Below are 14,799 nucleotides of genomic sequence, written 5' to 3' on the forward strand. Positions count from 1 at the left end.
GAAAAACTTGGCCCCTTATCGAAATTGGAAATGGTGCACCTGATTTGAGACCTGCTTATTTGCCATCCTTGTAGGATAAATGGAGTATTGTTTTACTGTGTTCTTCATTGGGAAGCTGTACCTGTCTCTATTTTTGTGCATCATAATGAATATTTTTCTGCTTTTTGAGAAACTGTATTTTATACCTTTGTAAACGTATGCCAGTCTCTTCCTGTACAAATTTGGTCCATCTACCCTAACATTTACTTTTGAAAAACCAATCCATAATTGAGATTCCTGCACAGTGCTTGATTTTCCAAGTCCTTGAGCAATTATTTGCAGATCAGAAACCATGCATGGTTAGCTAACAACTGGGGGAAGTGCACAGCACAGTGGTGAGAAGTGACTAATTAGTTTTAGGCCAAGAGGGTTGCATGCTGGCCGTAGGTGGAATCAGATCCAGGATAGGTGGAACCAAAGACAAAAGTTTTCTGATTAGGAATTGAGACTGTCCGACTTCAATTTTCAACATGGCTACTCAAAAGGAAGCCCATTGGGTTTGATAGGGTTACTCTCAAGCATACAGAGACCCCCCTCCATTATAACTTACTTAAACCCCTCAAACTATTTAGGGTTCAGTTACTACTAAAATCTTTACTAAGGCAAAATGCAGGGATTACACAATCCCTTTATTATGTTGGCTGCCTTGGCTGTCAGCCCATTTCCTAATGCAGTTCAGGGTGCGGGTTATTACCTTTTAAAGCTCTGAACAGCTTCAGACCAAGCTCCTTAACAGACTGTTTCCTCTTGCATGAATTTGTCCACCTTTTAAGATAGCTGCTGTCTCCTCTTGTGTGTTTTGCTGCCTTCCGAGACATGATTGGTAGCAATGCATCAAAGGATTCTCCATGGTTGTGCCATATCTGTAGAAGTCCCTGCCTCAAGAGTTTAGGTTATCTTCCTCTTTATTTGTGTTCCAGGATTGAAGACCCTTCTAAGAAAACAAGCTTTTGATTCCACTGTTGCTAAATTCAATTTATTGATTGTTAGGTATGGCCCCTTTCCGTTCTTGTTCCATGATGCTGCTTAGTCTGGTAACTGTATTTTTAGTGATGGAGTATTGTTAATTTTGATGTTTGTTTGATATTTTGTCAGCTGCTTTTATGAGACTCATTTTTTGGGAGGTGGGAAGTAAGGTGTGTATGTGTATATATAAGCAACTTCAAAGTAAGATCCCTTTTCTGATTTTAATGGGCAATATATGGCAGAAGCCTACTAAATTATTCTCAGACTGTGGGTAAGGGGGTGTCATACAAAAAAAAATCTGATTGATAATTTTTATCAGATAAAATAATAACTTTTCCAATTGTTCTGAAGTTAAATACAAATATTTAACTTGTGGTACCTCGGGTTACAAATTTTTCAGGCTACAAATTGGTAACCCAGAAGTAGTTACCTCGGGTTGCGAACTTTGCCCCAGGATAAGAACAGAAATCGCGTGGCGGCTGCAGTGGGGGGCCCCATTAGTGAAAGCGCGCCTCAGGTTAAGAACGGTTTCGGGTTAAGAACGGACCTCCGGAACGAATTAAGTTCGTAACCCGAGGTACCACTGTAGGGGAAAACACATTTAAAAGCTAAGTTAAATCAGGAGGACATAAACAAGAGGGAAGGAAGGAATTCTGATGAGATGGAACAATGGGGCAACCCGGTGTTAGGGCAGGCATCGCAAACTCGGCCCTCCAGATGTTTTGAGACTACAATTCCCATCATCCCTCACCACTGGTCCTGTTAGCTAGGGATGATGGGAGTTGTAGTCCCAAAACATCTGGAGGACCGAGTTTGCCTATGCCTGTGTTAGGGACTACAGGTTGCTCACCTCTGCCCTAGATCCTGGGTAATGCTACGGTGATAGCAAACTTTTTACAACCTTCTGATAGTTCCAAGGTAAGTCAGAGCAATTGAAATGAATGGTAAGACAGCTTTACCCGCCCTAGTGCTTGCATCCTTCTGCTCGGCAAAGAGTGTAAGCTAAACAAAGTTTTGTACCCTCCCCTGCTCAAGAGAAACAGCCTGCATACCTTGAAAGTACCTTTTATTTATTTTATTTAAATGGTTTACATACACTTAAACTAAATCATCTTTAAGCAGAAAAGGGTAAAAATAATTTAAAACTTAGATGCTTGCTGAAACACAAAGCTGGTGCCAGAAGTTTAATTGAGGGGGCCTGTCAACAGGGAGGGAGTTCCATACAGTTGGGCCTGCAATACTGAATGCAAGGCTCATGGTTGATGCAAGCTGTGCATTCCGCCCATGGGGTACCACTAACATTGACTCACTGAAGAGCTCGGTGTTTGAGCAGATATAGAAAGGATTAGGCAATCCTTGAGATATCCTAGACCTGAATCATTAAGGATCTAGTAAAGTAACACAAGAACCTTGAACCTGGCCCAACTTTGTATGGGCTGCCAGTGGAAGCTTTTGAGCACTGGAGTTATGTGCTGGTGATAGTCTGTCCCCATCAACAGCAGCATTTTGCATCAACTGGAGCCTCTAGACCAACCCCAAGGGTAGCCCCACATAGAGCACATTCTAATCTAGTCTTGAGGTTACCAGTACATGAATCACTGGGGCCAGACTGTCCCAGAATAGACATGGTTGACATACCAGCCATAACTGGTAAAAGGAAGTGTTAGGTCAGGTGGGGCAAGTGGGCATGGCTTTGGGGGAAACAGCCTTGGAGTCAAATTAGGACCTTATTAGTTTAAACTGGAGTAAAAATTATTTATTTATTTATTTATTTAAATTTGTAATCTCATTTATTTTTAGATTCTGTTTACATGATATTAAAATGTGACAAGTGGTGATTAGGCAAATGTAGTGCACCTGCTAAAGAATTAAATTGGTCCTATTTATTAGCATCAGATTAGAACAGAGCATGTTTTCTAAGCTAAATGGTACTTTTAACACAAAAGTAGCTTGTATCTTTTGGCTCGTAGTGTTGATTTAATGCAAGCTGTTCAGTATGCTCTTTGGGGAAATGTGGCTTCTGGTTTTTTGTTTTTGCATATTACAAACACTTTTAGTTAGCTGAAAGTTGACAAAGATCAGTAAACAGGAAGGAGACTGTTTCAGTCTTGTGATAATTTGATTTGAATTAAAAACAGTATTAAAGGTTTATGGTGTGTGAAGAGACTTGAATAGATGTTAACGGACCACTTAGTGATTGCAAAGTACAATATTCAATTTGGATGTTTTCTAATTTCACCTGAGCAGTCTGTGTCTCAACAAGAAAGCTGCGTGAAATGATGCCAACACACTGTTCTCAAGGGCCTGACATTTCTCATATGTGTCCCCTGCCCCCCCCCACACCTCACCTGCTCTGAGCTCTCCAGCTGTTCTGTCTTGCTGGAGTGCTGTTCCTCATGATACAGTCTGGGGGGAGGAAACTATTTTGCCATTCCCCCCCTTCTTCTTTTCCTGCTGATCTATTTTCATAGGAACTGCTATCACTATTTGAATATATGAAGCTGCCTTTCTGAAGTCAGACCATTGGTCTGTTTTGCCTGTATTATGTACTGTCAGTGACATCAAGATTGCAACTGGAAGTCTGTTCCTAGAGAACCAAGCTATGACCTCCCCATTAACAATTGCTTGCTTCATAGCTCATCCAGCAATTTCTTCTTGCCTTTGCCAAAGTTCTGGGGACTTTTTAGTTATTTAAAACTTCTCTGTACCTTCAGATATTAAGTAAGAGAACCACTTCTAAAAATTAAAAAAACCCATCTGAACCTTGATGGTCCAAATTGTCTGTTATAATTTATTTACATAAATGTAATTGGGTCTACAAGTATTCTTGCCTTTCCTATTGTAGTTGGAGACAGGCAAGAAGCTAACTATATGTTCAGATACTTCATACTCACTAAATCACTTAACATGTTTAATTAACAGTACACATTCAAATGCTTTGCTAGAAAAAATATAGTATTTTCTGATTGACATTGGCAATTATATATGCCATGAACCCCATTCGTCCCAGCAACCACTGTGGCTGTTATGGGACTTCCAAAATGTGGTTTGCAAGTTTTTATTAGGTGGTCCTTGGTGTGTGTCTATTAAATATATTGATTTTTAAATGTATTATTACTTATTCATATTTTATTGTATTAGAATTAGAATTTCCACATGGTCTGTGGAGTAAAAAGGTTTGGGAACCCTTGCATTGCTTGCTTGTGTTAAAGTCCTTCCATTTCCTTTACCTGTTCTCTAGAATGCTGAAGTGTCATGATATGTTTGCAAACATTCTAGGTCTTAATAATAAAAGTGTAAAGGAATACTGGCAGACAGTTGTAAGAGAAGCAGTCTGACACCGCCATTTTCAAAATAAAGCCCTCTTGCTTGGTCTGGCCTCCTCTCCATGATTGCCCTGGTGCCCACCTCCATCTCCAGAGCATCCACATCTACCCACACCTGGACAATCTCTTCACCCAATCTCCAACATGGGAAGAAGCACTGCAACATCTGGCCAGCGTGATAGCAGCCCTGGAAGCTCATGGCTTTGTAATCTACTGAGAGAAGAGTCAACTTGTTCCAATGTGTCAACTGGTTTACTTCAGTGTCTTCACATAATAATAATAATAATAATAATAATAATAAATTTTATTTATATCCCGCCCTCCCCAGCCAAAGCCGGGCTCAGGGCGGCTAACAACAATCAAATAATCAGTCAAATAATCACACAATCTGAAAATATTTCATTATAAAAATTAATTAAATCAAATTGATGGCAACCAATTAAGCAGAATTATGTGCAGGTTGCCAGAGGAGGGAGTCAGGCTGCGCCCTGACCAAAGGCCTGGCGGAACAACATACCAGAGTCTGATCTCCCTCTCTCCAGAGCACATCATAAAGATGAAAGCAGCAGCCAAGCTACTTTTCTCCAGCAAGAGGGTGAACATCAAGCTGATGTAATGGAACCTAGGGCTATCCATGTTGGCATCTCAAATAACCCCATTGGCCAAGCATCATGCTCAACTACTCCATGGGGCCCTTCTACTTCATCAGTAGGCCATCATGCACAGAAAGCAACTACACATCAATGGAACCTCACAGGACAGGGCAGTCTGCATGTGTCAGTGAAATCACATACATCTGAAACACCATTGGAAAAGCCTGCAGACACCCTCTGAACCTCTGGAAACCCTTGAAAAAGCTTTTAAAAGGCCAGTTTGCAAAGTCAGACAAAAAGATATCACCAAGGGCAACTGCTCCACAATAAGGAGTATAAACAAGCAAACTAATAAATCACAGATGTAGTATTTTTCTTTACAATCTCATGTATTTGATAGAAGCAACTTTATCTCGCGAGTCAACACCCAGACACTGTTTTGGTACAATCAGTGTTTCTTCCCACAAAGGGGCTTAATCATTGAGCTGTACAATGAAGACTAAGCATTATACAATCAATAGCTTAGAGAAATGGGCAAATCTGTCCCTGTACGCATATCTCCCAAGGGAAGAACAGAAAAGGGCTCTCCAGCCTTCTGTTCATTAGTCTTCTTTGACAGTCTGGCAGCAGTGGTGGCTCTGTCTTCCTCATTGTTGGAGGGTGATGTGGAAACAGCAACAAGGGGGATAGACCGGTACCCCAAAGTGCTTGGCCTTGCTGGTGCTGGTGTCCTGTGGAGGAACATGGTGATAGGCAGCTGGCTCTTTTTCCTCTTCAGCTGGTCAGACATCTCTGTATGGCTCCATGCTGTCCATAAACACATGCTGGATCTTTAGGCTGCCCGAGCATTTCTTCTCCTGTTGTTGACTACCAGGTTGAGCCAGAACCAAACCCAATGATTTTTTTATTCCAATATAAATCCATTCTTCAGGTAAGTATCAGTTGTACTAATCTGAGCATTTCCCCATGATTGTATTTCCGTAGTAGAAAAGCTGTAGCCTGTTGAATCTCTGACTGCTGTATAGCTATTAAACGCATAAAAACTCTTCCGCCCAGTGTCAACCCTGAACCACTAAATGGGAGGAGAAAACAGAAGCTGCTTAAGCCCCCAGGGATTCCTTTTGCCAGTTGTCCAAACAACACATTTATCAGTTCACTCATTGGCTAAAAACACTTAACAGGCAGGAGCATCCAGTCTGACTCATTTCACAGAAATTGCTCAGAAGGGCAGCTGTACATTGTGCTGCATAACTTTTTTTCTGGAGGGATCTAGAGATGTACTTTTGTTTAAAATGCAAGGTCAGAGTATGGGGCTTTGGTGGAGAGGCCAGTGAAGGGCTTCACAGACGCCATGGCTGAGTTGGCATGCTCCCGTACTCTTCCATGCTATTCTACTCTTATTCTTGGTGATACAGTGGTACCTTGGGTTAAGTACTTAATTCGTTCGGAGGTCTGTTCTTAACCTGAAACTGTTCTTAACCTGAAGCATTACTTTAGCTAATGGGGCCTCCTGCTGCTGCCACGCCTCAGGAACACGATTTCTGTTCTTATCCTGAAGCAAAGTTCTTAACCCGAGGTAATATTTCTGGGTTAGTGGTGTCTGTAACCTGAGGCATATTTAACCTGAAGCGTATGTAACCTGAGGTACCACTGTATAGTGATGAAAGCAATAACTGGGTCTGGCGGCATACAAAATCAATATTGGCAAAGTATAGTTCTGGACTACACTTGCCACAGCAGAAAGCTACCGTAGTTATTATTGCTCACATGCTATTGGTAAGAAAACAAACACCAGACTGCTTTGTTCTCCTGAATAGCTAAGTATAATGACCACAGAAATCAACTGAAAGTTAGTGCTTAGCAATCCTGTGTATTGCCCTTTGGCACGCTTCCTTACCCATTATATTCTTTAAAACTTGCTCCTTCTTTCATGGAAGGAACACTCTGTACACTGCTATAAAAATATCTGTGTTCATCTTGGTGGAGCCCTAACCTCTTAAAGAGTTTCATTTATCGCTGCTAGTGAACCACATTATACTGCTTTATAGTTCCATACACTTTCACTTGCAACATGTATTGGAAAACTGTTACGTGAACTAGGTCTCAGAAGGCCTATACATTTGTATACAGCAAGGCAACAAACATAGTTAATATCTTGGCTTGGTTTAGGAAAAGCATTATAATGAATTTAAAGCTATAATTCTCAATTTTGTGTCAAACACCTGACCGTTATCTAAAGAGAGACAGTTACTATAGCCAGAAGTCAGGATATGAAATTTGGGAGGGCACAAAACCAAACCCTGGGTTGCTCTCTCCTGTGCTATCCACAAAGCTTCTCTTGAAAAGTCAGGAGTCCCCCTGGCACATTCTGGGCTCTGTCATAAGAGTGCTGTGAGAGGGAGAAAATGTCCCAAATTCGAGAAGGAACTAGGAGCAAACATTGAACCACGAAAGTAACTCCCTTTCTTCACAACTCTCTGCCTTGAAGACAAAAAGCACTGCCTCGTTCACAAGTCTTTTCTTCTTGTTTTTCCAACGTTGTACAACATGGTGGACACAGTACTCCAGATGAGGGCTGACTCGTGCTGAATACTTGGAAACTTAAGTGTAGCTTAAAATCACATTAGCCTTTTTTTGCAGCCACATTGATCCAGTAGCTCATATAGCTTAAGGCTATCTGCTCTGATTGACTGTGCCTGAGATTGTTTTAACTGGAGTTACTGTGAATTGAATTTGAGAATTTCAGCATGCAAAACATATGGCTTCCTGCTGAGCTATGGTCCCTCCCACAACAAATTTTCTATACTGCACTCATAGTACATGAATCATTAGGCTAACGCGCAAAATAATTGACACTTTGAGAGCTGTGTGCAGAGGTCCTGCAAATAGAATGTATGGTTCTTACATGGCTTAAGTTTGCCTGTCTAGTGTGCACCTGAAAATATTAATCTATTTAAGGCTAAATTCAGCCTATTCCAGCATTTTTGAAAAATGACAGAGACCCGAAATCAATCTCTTAAACATAAAGATAACTAGGCTACTGTATTGACTCTTGTACACATAAGATGGATTCTCCCTCCCCCTTTAATTGACAGGCAAGATATAATTGTATCTGCACATTGCTAGGTTATTAAGGGCAATCTGCTTTGTTTATCCTCCAATGGTGCATTAGTCACTGTGGGAACCAAAATGTGTAGTGCTCAGGACCTTTACCAGCAATGTCCCCACATCTTCTCTGTACCTGAAGTGGTCTCTGATGGTTGTTAACATGGCTAGGAGTTTCTGGCTTCTAAGCCCACTATCAGATTAGATCTGTGCATTATTTCAAAAGTCAATGCTACTCATTTTTTGTTCCCCCAAAATTCAGTTGATGTTTCTGTAGGTCTTGGGAACTCATCCCACCTTCTTGTCCCATCCCTTAGGAGAAGGTGAATGGGGATGGGGGTAAAGAAGAGAGATTGTTTTCATGTCTTCCAGTTCTGTGTGGACCAATGGATGCATTACTGAGGCCTACATGGCTCCCTTACATTTGATGGGTATTTTATAATATTGAACCACTGGTTCGGCAAAGCTTGCTTTTGGCTGTAGCGTTTTTCAAGCTGTTCTTTGTGATCCGGTTGCTGGTTCCTGTAGGGTGATCAAGAGCCTCATTTTAATCATCCCACCCTAGGTGGTGACTGCTACTGTAAAATTCAATATTGAGAGGAAACATGTGTAAGAAGGAGAGAACGAAGAACTTCATCTGACGATACCACCCTAGTCTATTCTGCTGGAATAATGTATCATTGAAGCTTTCAGGCACACATCTGCTTGGGGAAATGGGGATACTGACTTGGGAGGTGCTAATCAGTATAGTTTCCCCCTCAAAATAGTTTGGGTTATTGATCCCCTGTGTCCACTGGTGATTGAGACACATTGCTTTAATACAGTTACAATTTTGCTGTTAGGAAATGAAATATATCTTGATAGCAGTGCATACTATTTGGAAACTACTCAGTATGTGAAGGAAAGAGACTTGGCTTCAGCCTCTAGATTTCTGCTACATGTCTGTCCTCTCATCCCACAGAGAGGGGGTGGCCCATTGAGGAATGGCACCTGCGATAGAAGAAAAAAGACTTGTAGGAAAGACCCTGTCCTGTATTTTGTGATTTAAAAGTTCAAAAGACACTCTATGCCTACACTTTATTAAACAGTTTTATTGGAAAGAGTAAAACGGAAGGATTATGGAAGATCTTCATTATAGTTATAAAGATCTTTATTACTTGCTGTACTTGGTATTGCAGTGCTGCATCGATTTTACTGTGCTGCCCAATGAAGAACTGAAATGTCATCTTTGCTTTTCCTTGTTTTATTGTATTTAAATTACGCTGACCCACACCTTACCTGTACATTCAATTTTATTTCCCCTACTCTTTAAATGTCTCTATTCTGAAATCTCAGATACTGATAATACAAGATCATATGACATATAGTTTCCTGTCATATGGATAAATAACAGGTGACTCTGGTTAGTAGGGTCTGGCAGTTGGCAATAGGGACAAGCTTATAGGTAGGGAGCAAGGATCAGTGTCTTGCTGAGATGCTGGACCTTGCCAGATCATGGACAGTTTTATGAACAGCAGTCCCTTTTTTAAAAATGAGCTGCAAACTGAACTCCACATGCAGACCCTGGGGGTGATTACATGCCTTTCATTCCAGCGGTATGGTGTTGTTACCTCAGACAGATTTATGAGAGTGAACAGGGTTTTTTCAGCAGTTCCGTTTAATGCACTAAAAAGTAATCTCTGTGTTTTTTGATAAGGAAAGAGAAGCTTCAGCTTCAGTTTCTGTTGTTTATTACAATAAAGTTAAATGGAACTCACTGTTTAGTTATAGCTTTATGTCTTCTTGAATTTAGACTGTAATTGGCCTAAAGAAGAATTTGGAATATAGAATGATCAGCACATAAGTAGTGAAAATTGCCTTAAGTAGGCAACAGTTGTTTTTGATAAATAAAGTACCCTGAGCTATTGGAATACTTATTTTGTCATGCATACAGTTGTAGCTTAAAGGAAGATGCTTTCTTATGCGGGGATTATTTCTCTCTTACAGCTGTATCAGCTGGAGTAGTTACCACAAAAACCTGTTGGCCAGCAGTGACTATGAAGGTACCGTCATCTTGTGGGATGGGTTCACAGGGCAACGTTCAAAAGTCTACCAGGTAAAGAAATTCTGTGTTTTGATTCCGAAAAACAGTAGTTGCCGTCAGCTAATGCAAGTTTCTTGCTAAAGAAGGATCTAGTCAATTTCTTTTTCATTTCAACTTTGTCAACATTTATTTGTAAATGCTGCTGAAGTCAATAATAATTTGTGGGTCTAAAAATAATGAGCAAGAAGTGAAGTTAGTGAAAAAGACAGTGTAGTTCCATTGTTTTCTATAGTCCTTCCTGTCTTAGAAGTGGCTAAGACCATAGTGATTCTGATTAAAAACTCTTGATCTTCTATGGTTGAAGGTTACTTTGACAATGCATGACAAATATGCATATAAGGGCCTTTCCCCTCTAAGTCGCTGAGAAAACTCTTCTGCATGCAGAAGGTCTGAGCACTAGACTTTCTGCAGGTGCAGGGAGCTGTTGGACTGGGTTAACTAAAAGCAGGTGTAGAATTATATGGTGCTGTGAGCCTCTTAACATCTGATCTCAGGAAAATTTGATACAATAGCTTCTTTTGTGGTTTTCATTATATATCATATGATAAATGTCAGAATAGTAGATACTTACAGGCAAAATAAATAAATAAATCAGAGTCTCTTTCCTCTCTACCCCTCCCCCCCAGTGGAAAATAAAATGTCTTTAGTAAATTACTATTCTGCTATTAATGACGGAGGATAGAGGGTGACGTTTCTCCTGGCCCTGGAGTAAGGGCCAAAAACTAGCCTCATAATTCAGTCATTTCAAACATTTACCAGAAGACCACCATGGGCTTTCAACAAATGACTACTAGTACCTTTCTGTCATTTACCAATATAGGGGAGAGAAATGGGGAAGTAATGGGGGGGGTGTTGGACATTTTCATCCATATAATAAGACTTCTCTGAAGCAAATGCAGATAAGCTAGTTCATGTGTTCCAGTGAATAAATGGCTAGTAGATAACCTGCAAATAATACATGAATATAGGAGCAGGAGATGCAGCTAGGGGCAGGTGAGTGTGCTTGGAGTAGTTCAGGAGTGCAGAACCTTTTTCAACCTGAGGGCCACGATCCAGGGGGCTGCATGGCAGCAAAGGGTGGGTTGGGGGGGGAATGGCTGGAGTTACAGCTGTGACTCTTAACCCATGGCCAGTTGGACTACATTGCAGCCACACCAAAGTCAGCGGTTTCTACACAGGCTCTCCATCCAGGCAAGCAAGGTTGCATTATAACCAGGCCAAAGCACTCAAGAAGTGCTTCAAGCAGTTCCAGGGTGTGTACTGGGCAGGAGGTGTGGCCTTGTGAGAGTCCCAAGGCCCATACAGAGTGGGTTGCATTCATTTCCTGAGCATCTCTGGAGTAGCGTATAATATAACTGCTTGAAATGCCTGCCTGGAGTGCTTACTTTTGAATAGATGTGCATTTGGGTAAGATTCCAACTTGGTGGGCTTCTGCAGACTCCTTTTAGGGCGGGAGGGGGACTTCCTTTTGATTTTGATTGAAATGCATGATATGCAGAGGATATGGAGCACTTCTTAGATTATTTTCTTCAATTCTTTGGCCATACTCCCCAACCATTTTAAATTGTTCTGTATTGAGTTGTAAACTCAGTTCTCCAGAGTGTGTTTCTACCTAGATGGAATTAAATATATGTGCCCAACGTTCAGAAAAGAATAGAGTTGTGGAAATGGATCTTTCAGCAGAAATTAAATGGCATTCTTCTAGCTCTTGAGAATACTGGTATCTAAAGAACAGCATATTGATATTGCTTTGAACGTTCTACAAGGAGGTTAATACATACATTTAGAAGCAACTGTAGATACTAGGGCTTGCCGATCGAAAGGTCGGCGGTTCGAATCCCCGCGGCGGGGTGCGCTCCTGTTGCTCAGTCCCAGCGCCTGCCAACCTAGCAGTTCGAAAGCACCCCCGGGTGCAAGTAGATAAATAGGGACCGCTTACTGGCGGGAAGGTAAACGGCGTTTCCGTGTGCTGCGCTGGCTCGCCAGATGCAGCTTTGTCACGCTGGCCACGTGACCCGGAAGTGTCTCCGGACAGCGCTGGCCCCTGGCCTCTTAAGTGAGAATGGCGCACAACCCTAGAGTCTGTCAAGACTGGCCCGTATGGGCAGGGGTACCTTTACATTTACCTTTATAGATACTTAGTATTTATTGATTTTTCTGTTTTTAAAAAATGGCAAAAGCCCACCAGAGAGCAGTAACAAGGCAAAGCACATACTTTCATAGTGAGAATAATCTGAGGTTCTCATTTCTCAAGATGGAAATAAGCAGCAGTTAAAAATACATTAGAATATTTGTAGCTCTCTAGCTTCACTCTTTGGGAGCTGCTGTTTGGGTTTGAGTAGAAACAAATATTCCATCTGAGTCTCAGTAAGTATAGTAAAGTTTCATCATATTAATTTAACCAAAACATATTTTCATTTATACCTAATAACATTTGTGTTCCTCTTTCTCAAAACAGGAGCATGAGAAAAGATGTTGGAGTGTGGACTTCAATTTGATGGATCCTAAACTTTTGGCTTCAGGCTCTGATGATGCAAAAGGTAAGACTCTGATTTTCTCTCTGGGTACTCCCACTCTGCCTGATGATGATGATGATGATGTCCAGTTAATATGCCAAGGCTAAATTCATATGGAGCATCCTATGTAGTTTCAGAAATGAAGGCTCAAAACATCAGTTTTCCTTAGGAGAGTTTGATGATCTTATGAATAATTGGTAAGGTGCTAGGGGGAAAGGCTCTTGATGACTGAAAGAATGGCTTAGGTTTCATCACAGAATGTTCTCTTAGCTCTGGTACAGATGTAGCATTCCCAGACTTCTAACTATGGTTAGGCAAGTGGAAGTGTCAAGAGCTCATCCTACACTCGAGTAGGACCGTGGCAGAGACACATGCCCGACTGGCACATTCTCTCCCTCCTGGTCGATCGTTCGGGAGCTTCAAAAGCTTTCTTCAGCCCGAACATCACAGCGACTGATGCCAACAGACATTGGCAAACTTAGGGATCTGCAGAGTCTGCGCAGCTTGCATAACAGACCTCAGCAACTCAGCATTTTGGCTAATCTACTTTATTTACATATAAACACACACGGAACACTGCAACATGGCTCCCTCTCTCTCTAGCATCAGACAGCAAAGAGAAAGAACAAAGGACGATAGTCCCACTTCACAGAACACAGTAACACGAACATCCTGTCTCCGTCACTTCCCACTTTGTGGAGTCAAAACATATACCGTCATGTGACAGACAACAATCCCATGACTGCAATCACGGAGCAGGAATTCTAACAGGAAGTGTGCAGTAGGTTTGCATGCTCCTGTCACCTTCCATATCCACCTGAATCCCCCATCCCGTCCCTTTCTCTCTTTAACCATAGTGTATTGTTGTTGGCATTGACATAAATGGATGAACCAGATTCTTCCATAAACAGAGTGCTTAATTCATGGTTCCAGGGATTATGGGCCAGTGTCACCGATAGCGCTAACGCCATTGTAACACTGATTGTAGTTAAAGGAAGCCATGCAAGAAAGGAAGAGAGCCACTGGACCCATAGCACTCTCTTCCTTTCTTGCTGTTCATGGTTAGGAGGCTAAGAATGTTGAGACTGCATCCAATCCTTGGCCTGTTTCTGTCATTAATGTATGCATTTCTTCTATCACGTTTCCTTCAAGGGAAGAATTTTAAACACTGTTAGCTTAAATTAAATAAAAACAGTAGTAATATCCACAAAATTGATCCCCTTGCATATTTTATCTGCAGCTATAGCTACTCCAAAGTAAAATAACAGCTAAATATAGCTTTGAAGTTGGAACTACTTTACAGAATCCTTTCCATCTTATCTGAAAAGAATAAATATATTGCATAGTCATGTTATATTAACTTTAATTCTCTGCTTCAACCTCAGGAGAAGCACTGACAAAATGGCAGGTTAGCCATGTCATTATTCTGAGTGGAGGAGGCAGGGTGCAGTCCTCAAAAACATTTGTATTGCAGGGGTGACTTGGAGCGCTGCCTATTCTGTATTACCTTTACAGCTGAAATGAGGGGTTTGTCAATGGATTATGATGCTTGCTTAAAAGTGCATGGAATTTTTGCTTTTTCGGTGTCTAAGCCAAGGCATGTAAGGGTCAAAGTAAAGGATGAAATGGGCACCCACGTCTTTAACTTGCTAACTAGGCCATGATACCCTGCCATCAAATTAGAGTAGCTTACTACCAGTTTACTAATTCCCAGAGCAGGTGCATGATGCAACGAGTCATCAACCTGCACATTGTATTTACTTCTGTATGCACAAGTGGGGATAACATAAATGTTTTGAAATGGTAGCATTGAAGCCTAACCTAAGGCCCAGGCTCACAAAATTTTATTTCTGAATCTATTGGAACATTAGCTGGTACACTTTCTGTTTCTTATCCATAATTGCGTGTATCTCTCCCTATCAAGGTTTTTTCCTCACACAGAGATGTTAGATCAGTGTTGTCTGGCAGATCACCTTATGTGAGTGCATCAGAATCCAGCTGGATGACAAAGGATCTATTGCTCTTGCTTATAGAAGTCTGAATTTAGCAGCCCCAGGCATCCTTATGCACTAAAATGCATTTATGCACCTGGGAAAGGTTCCCACCATTTTAGAATAGAGGCCTGAAGTGTGTTCAATCCACAATGTGTTTACTCTAAGATGGAATCTCTG

At 41.3% G+C, this 14,799-nt stretch overlaps 1 protein-coding gene across 3 annotated transcripts in view; it reads left to right on the top strand.

The window, feature by feature from the left end:
- The window catches only part of COP1 (COP1 E3 ubiquitin ligase), a 106,532-nt gene that overhangs the window by 42,128 nt on the left and 49,605 nt on the right, over window positions 1–14,799 (top strand). For all 3 annotated transcript variants that reach the window (XM_081194387.1, XM_081194386.1, XM_081194388.1), the window contains exons 13-14: window positions 10,016–10,124; window positions 12,571–12,652. In XM_081194387.1, coding sequence (XP_081050513.1) covers window positions 10,016–10,124; window positions 12,571–12,652 — 191 coding nt within the window. The remainder of the gene's footprint in view (window positions 1–10,015; window positions 10,125–12,570; window positions 12,653–14,799) is intronic.

Source organism: Podarcis bocagei (genome assembly GCF_964188305.1).
Source record: "Podarcis bocagei genome assembly, chromosome: 5".
Classification (NCBI taxonomy): domain Eukaryota; kingdom Metazoa; phylum Chordata; class Lepidosauria; order Squamata; family Lacertidae; genus Podarcis; species Podarcis bocagei.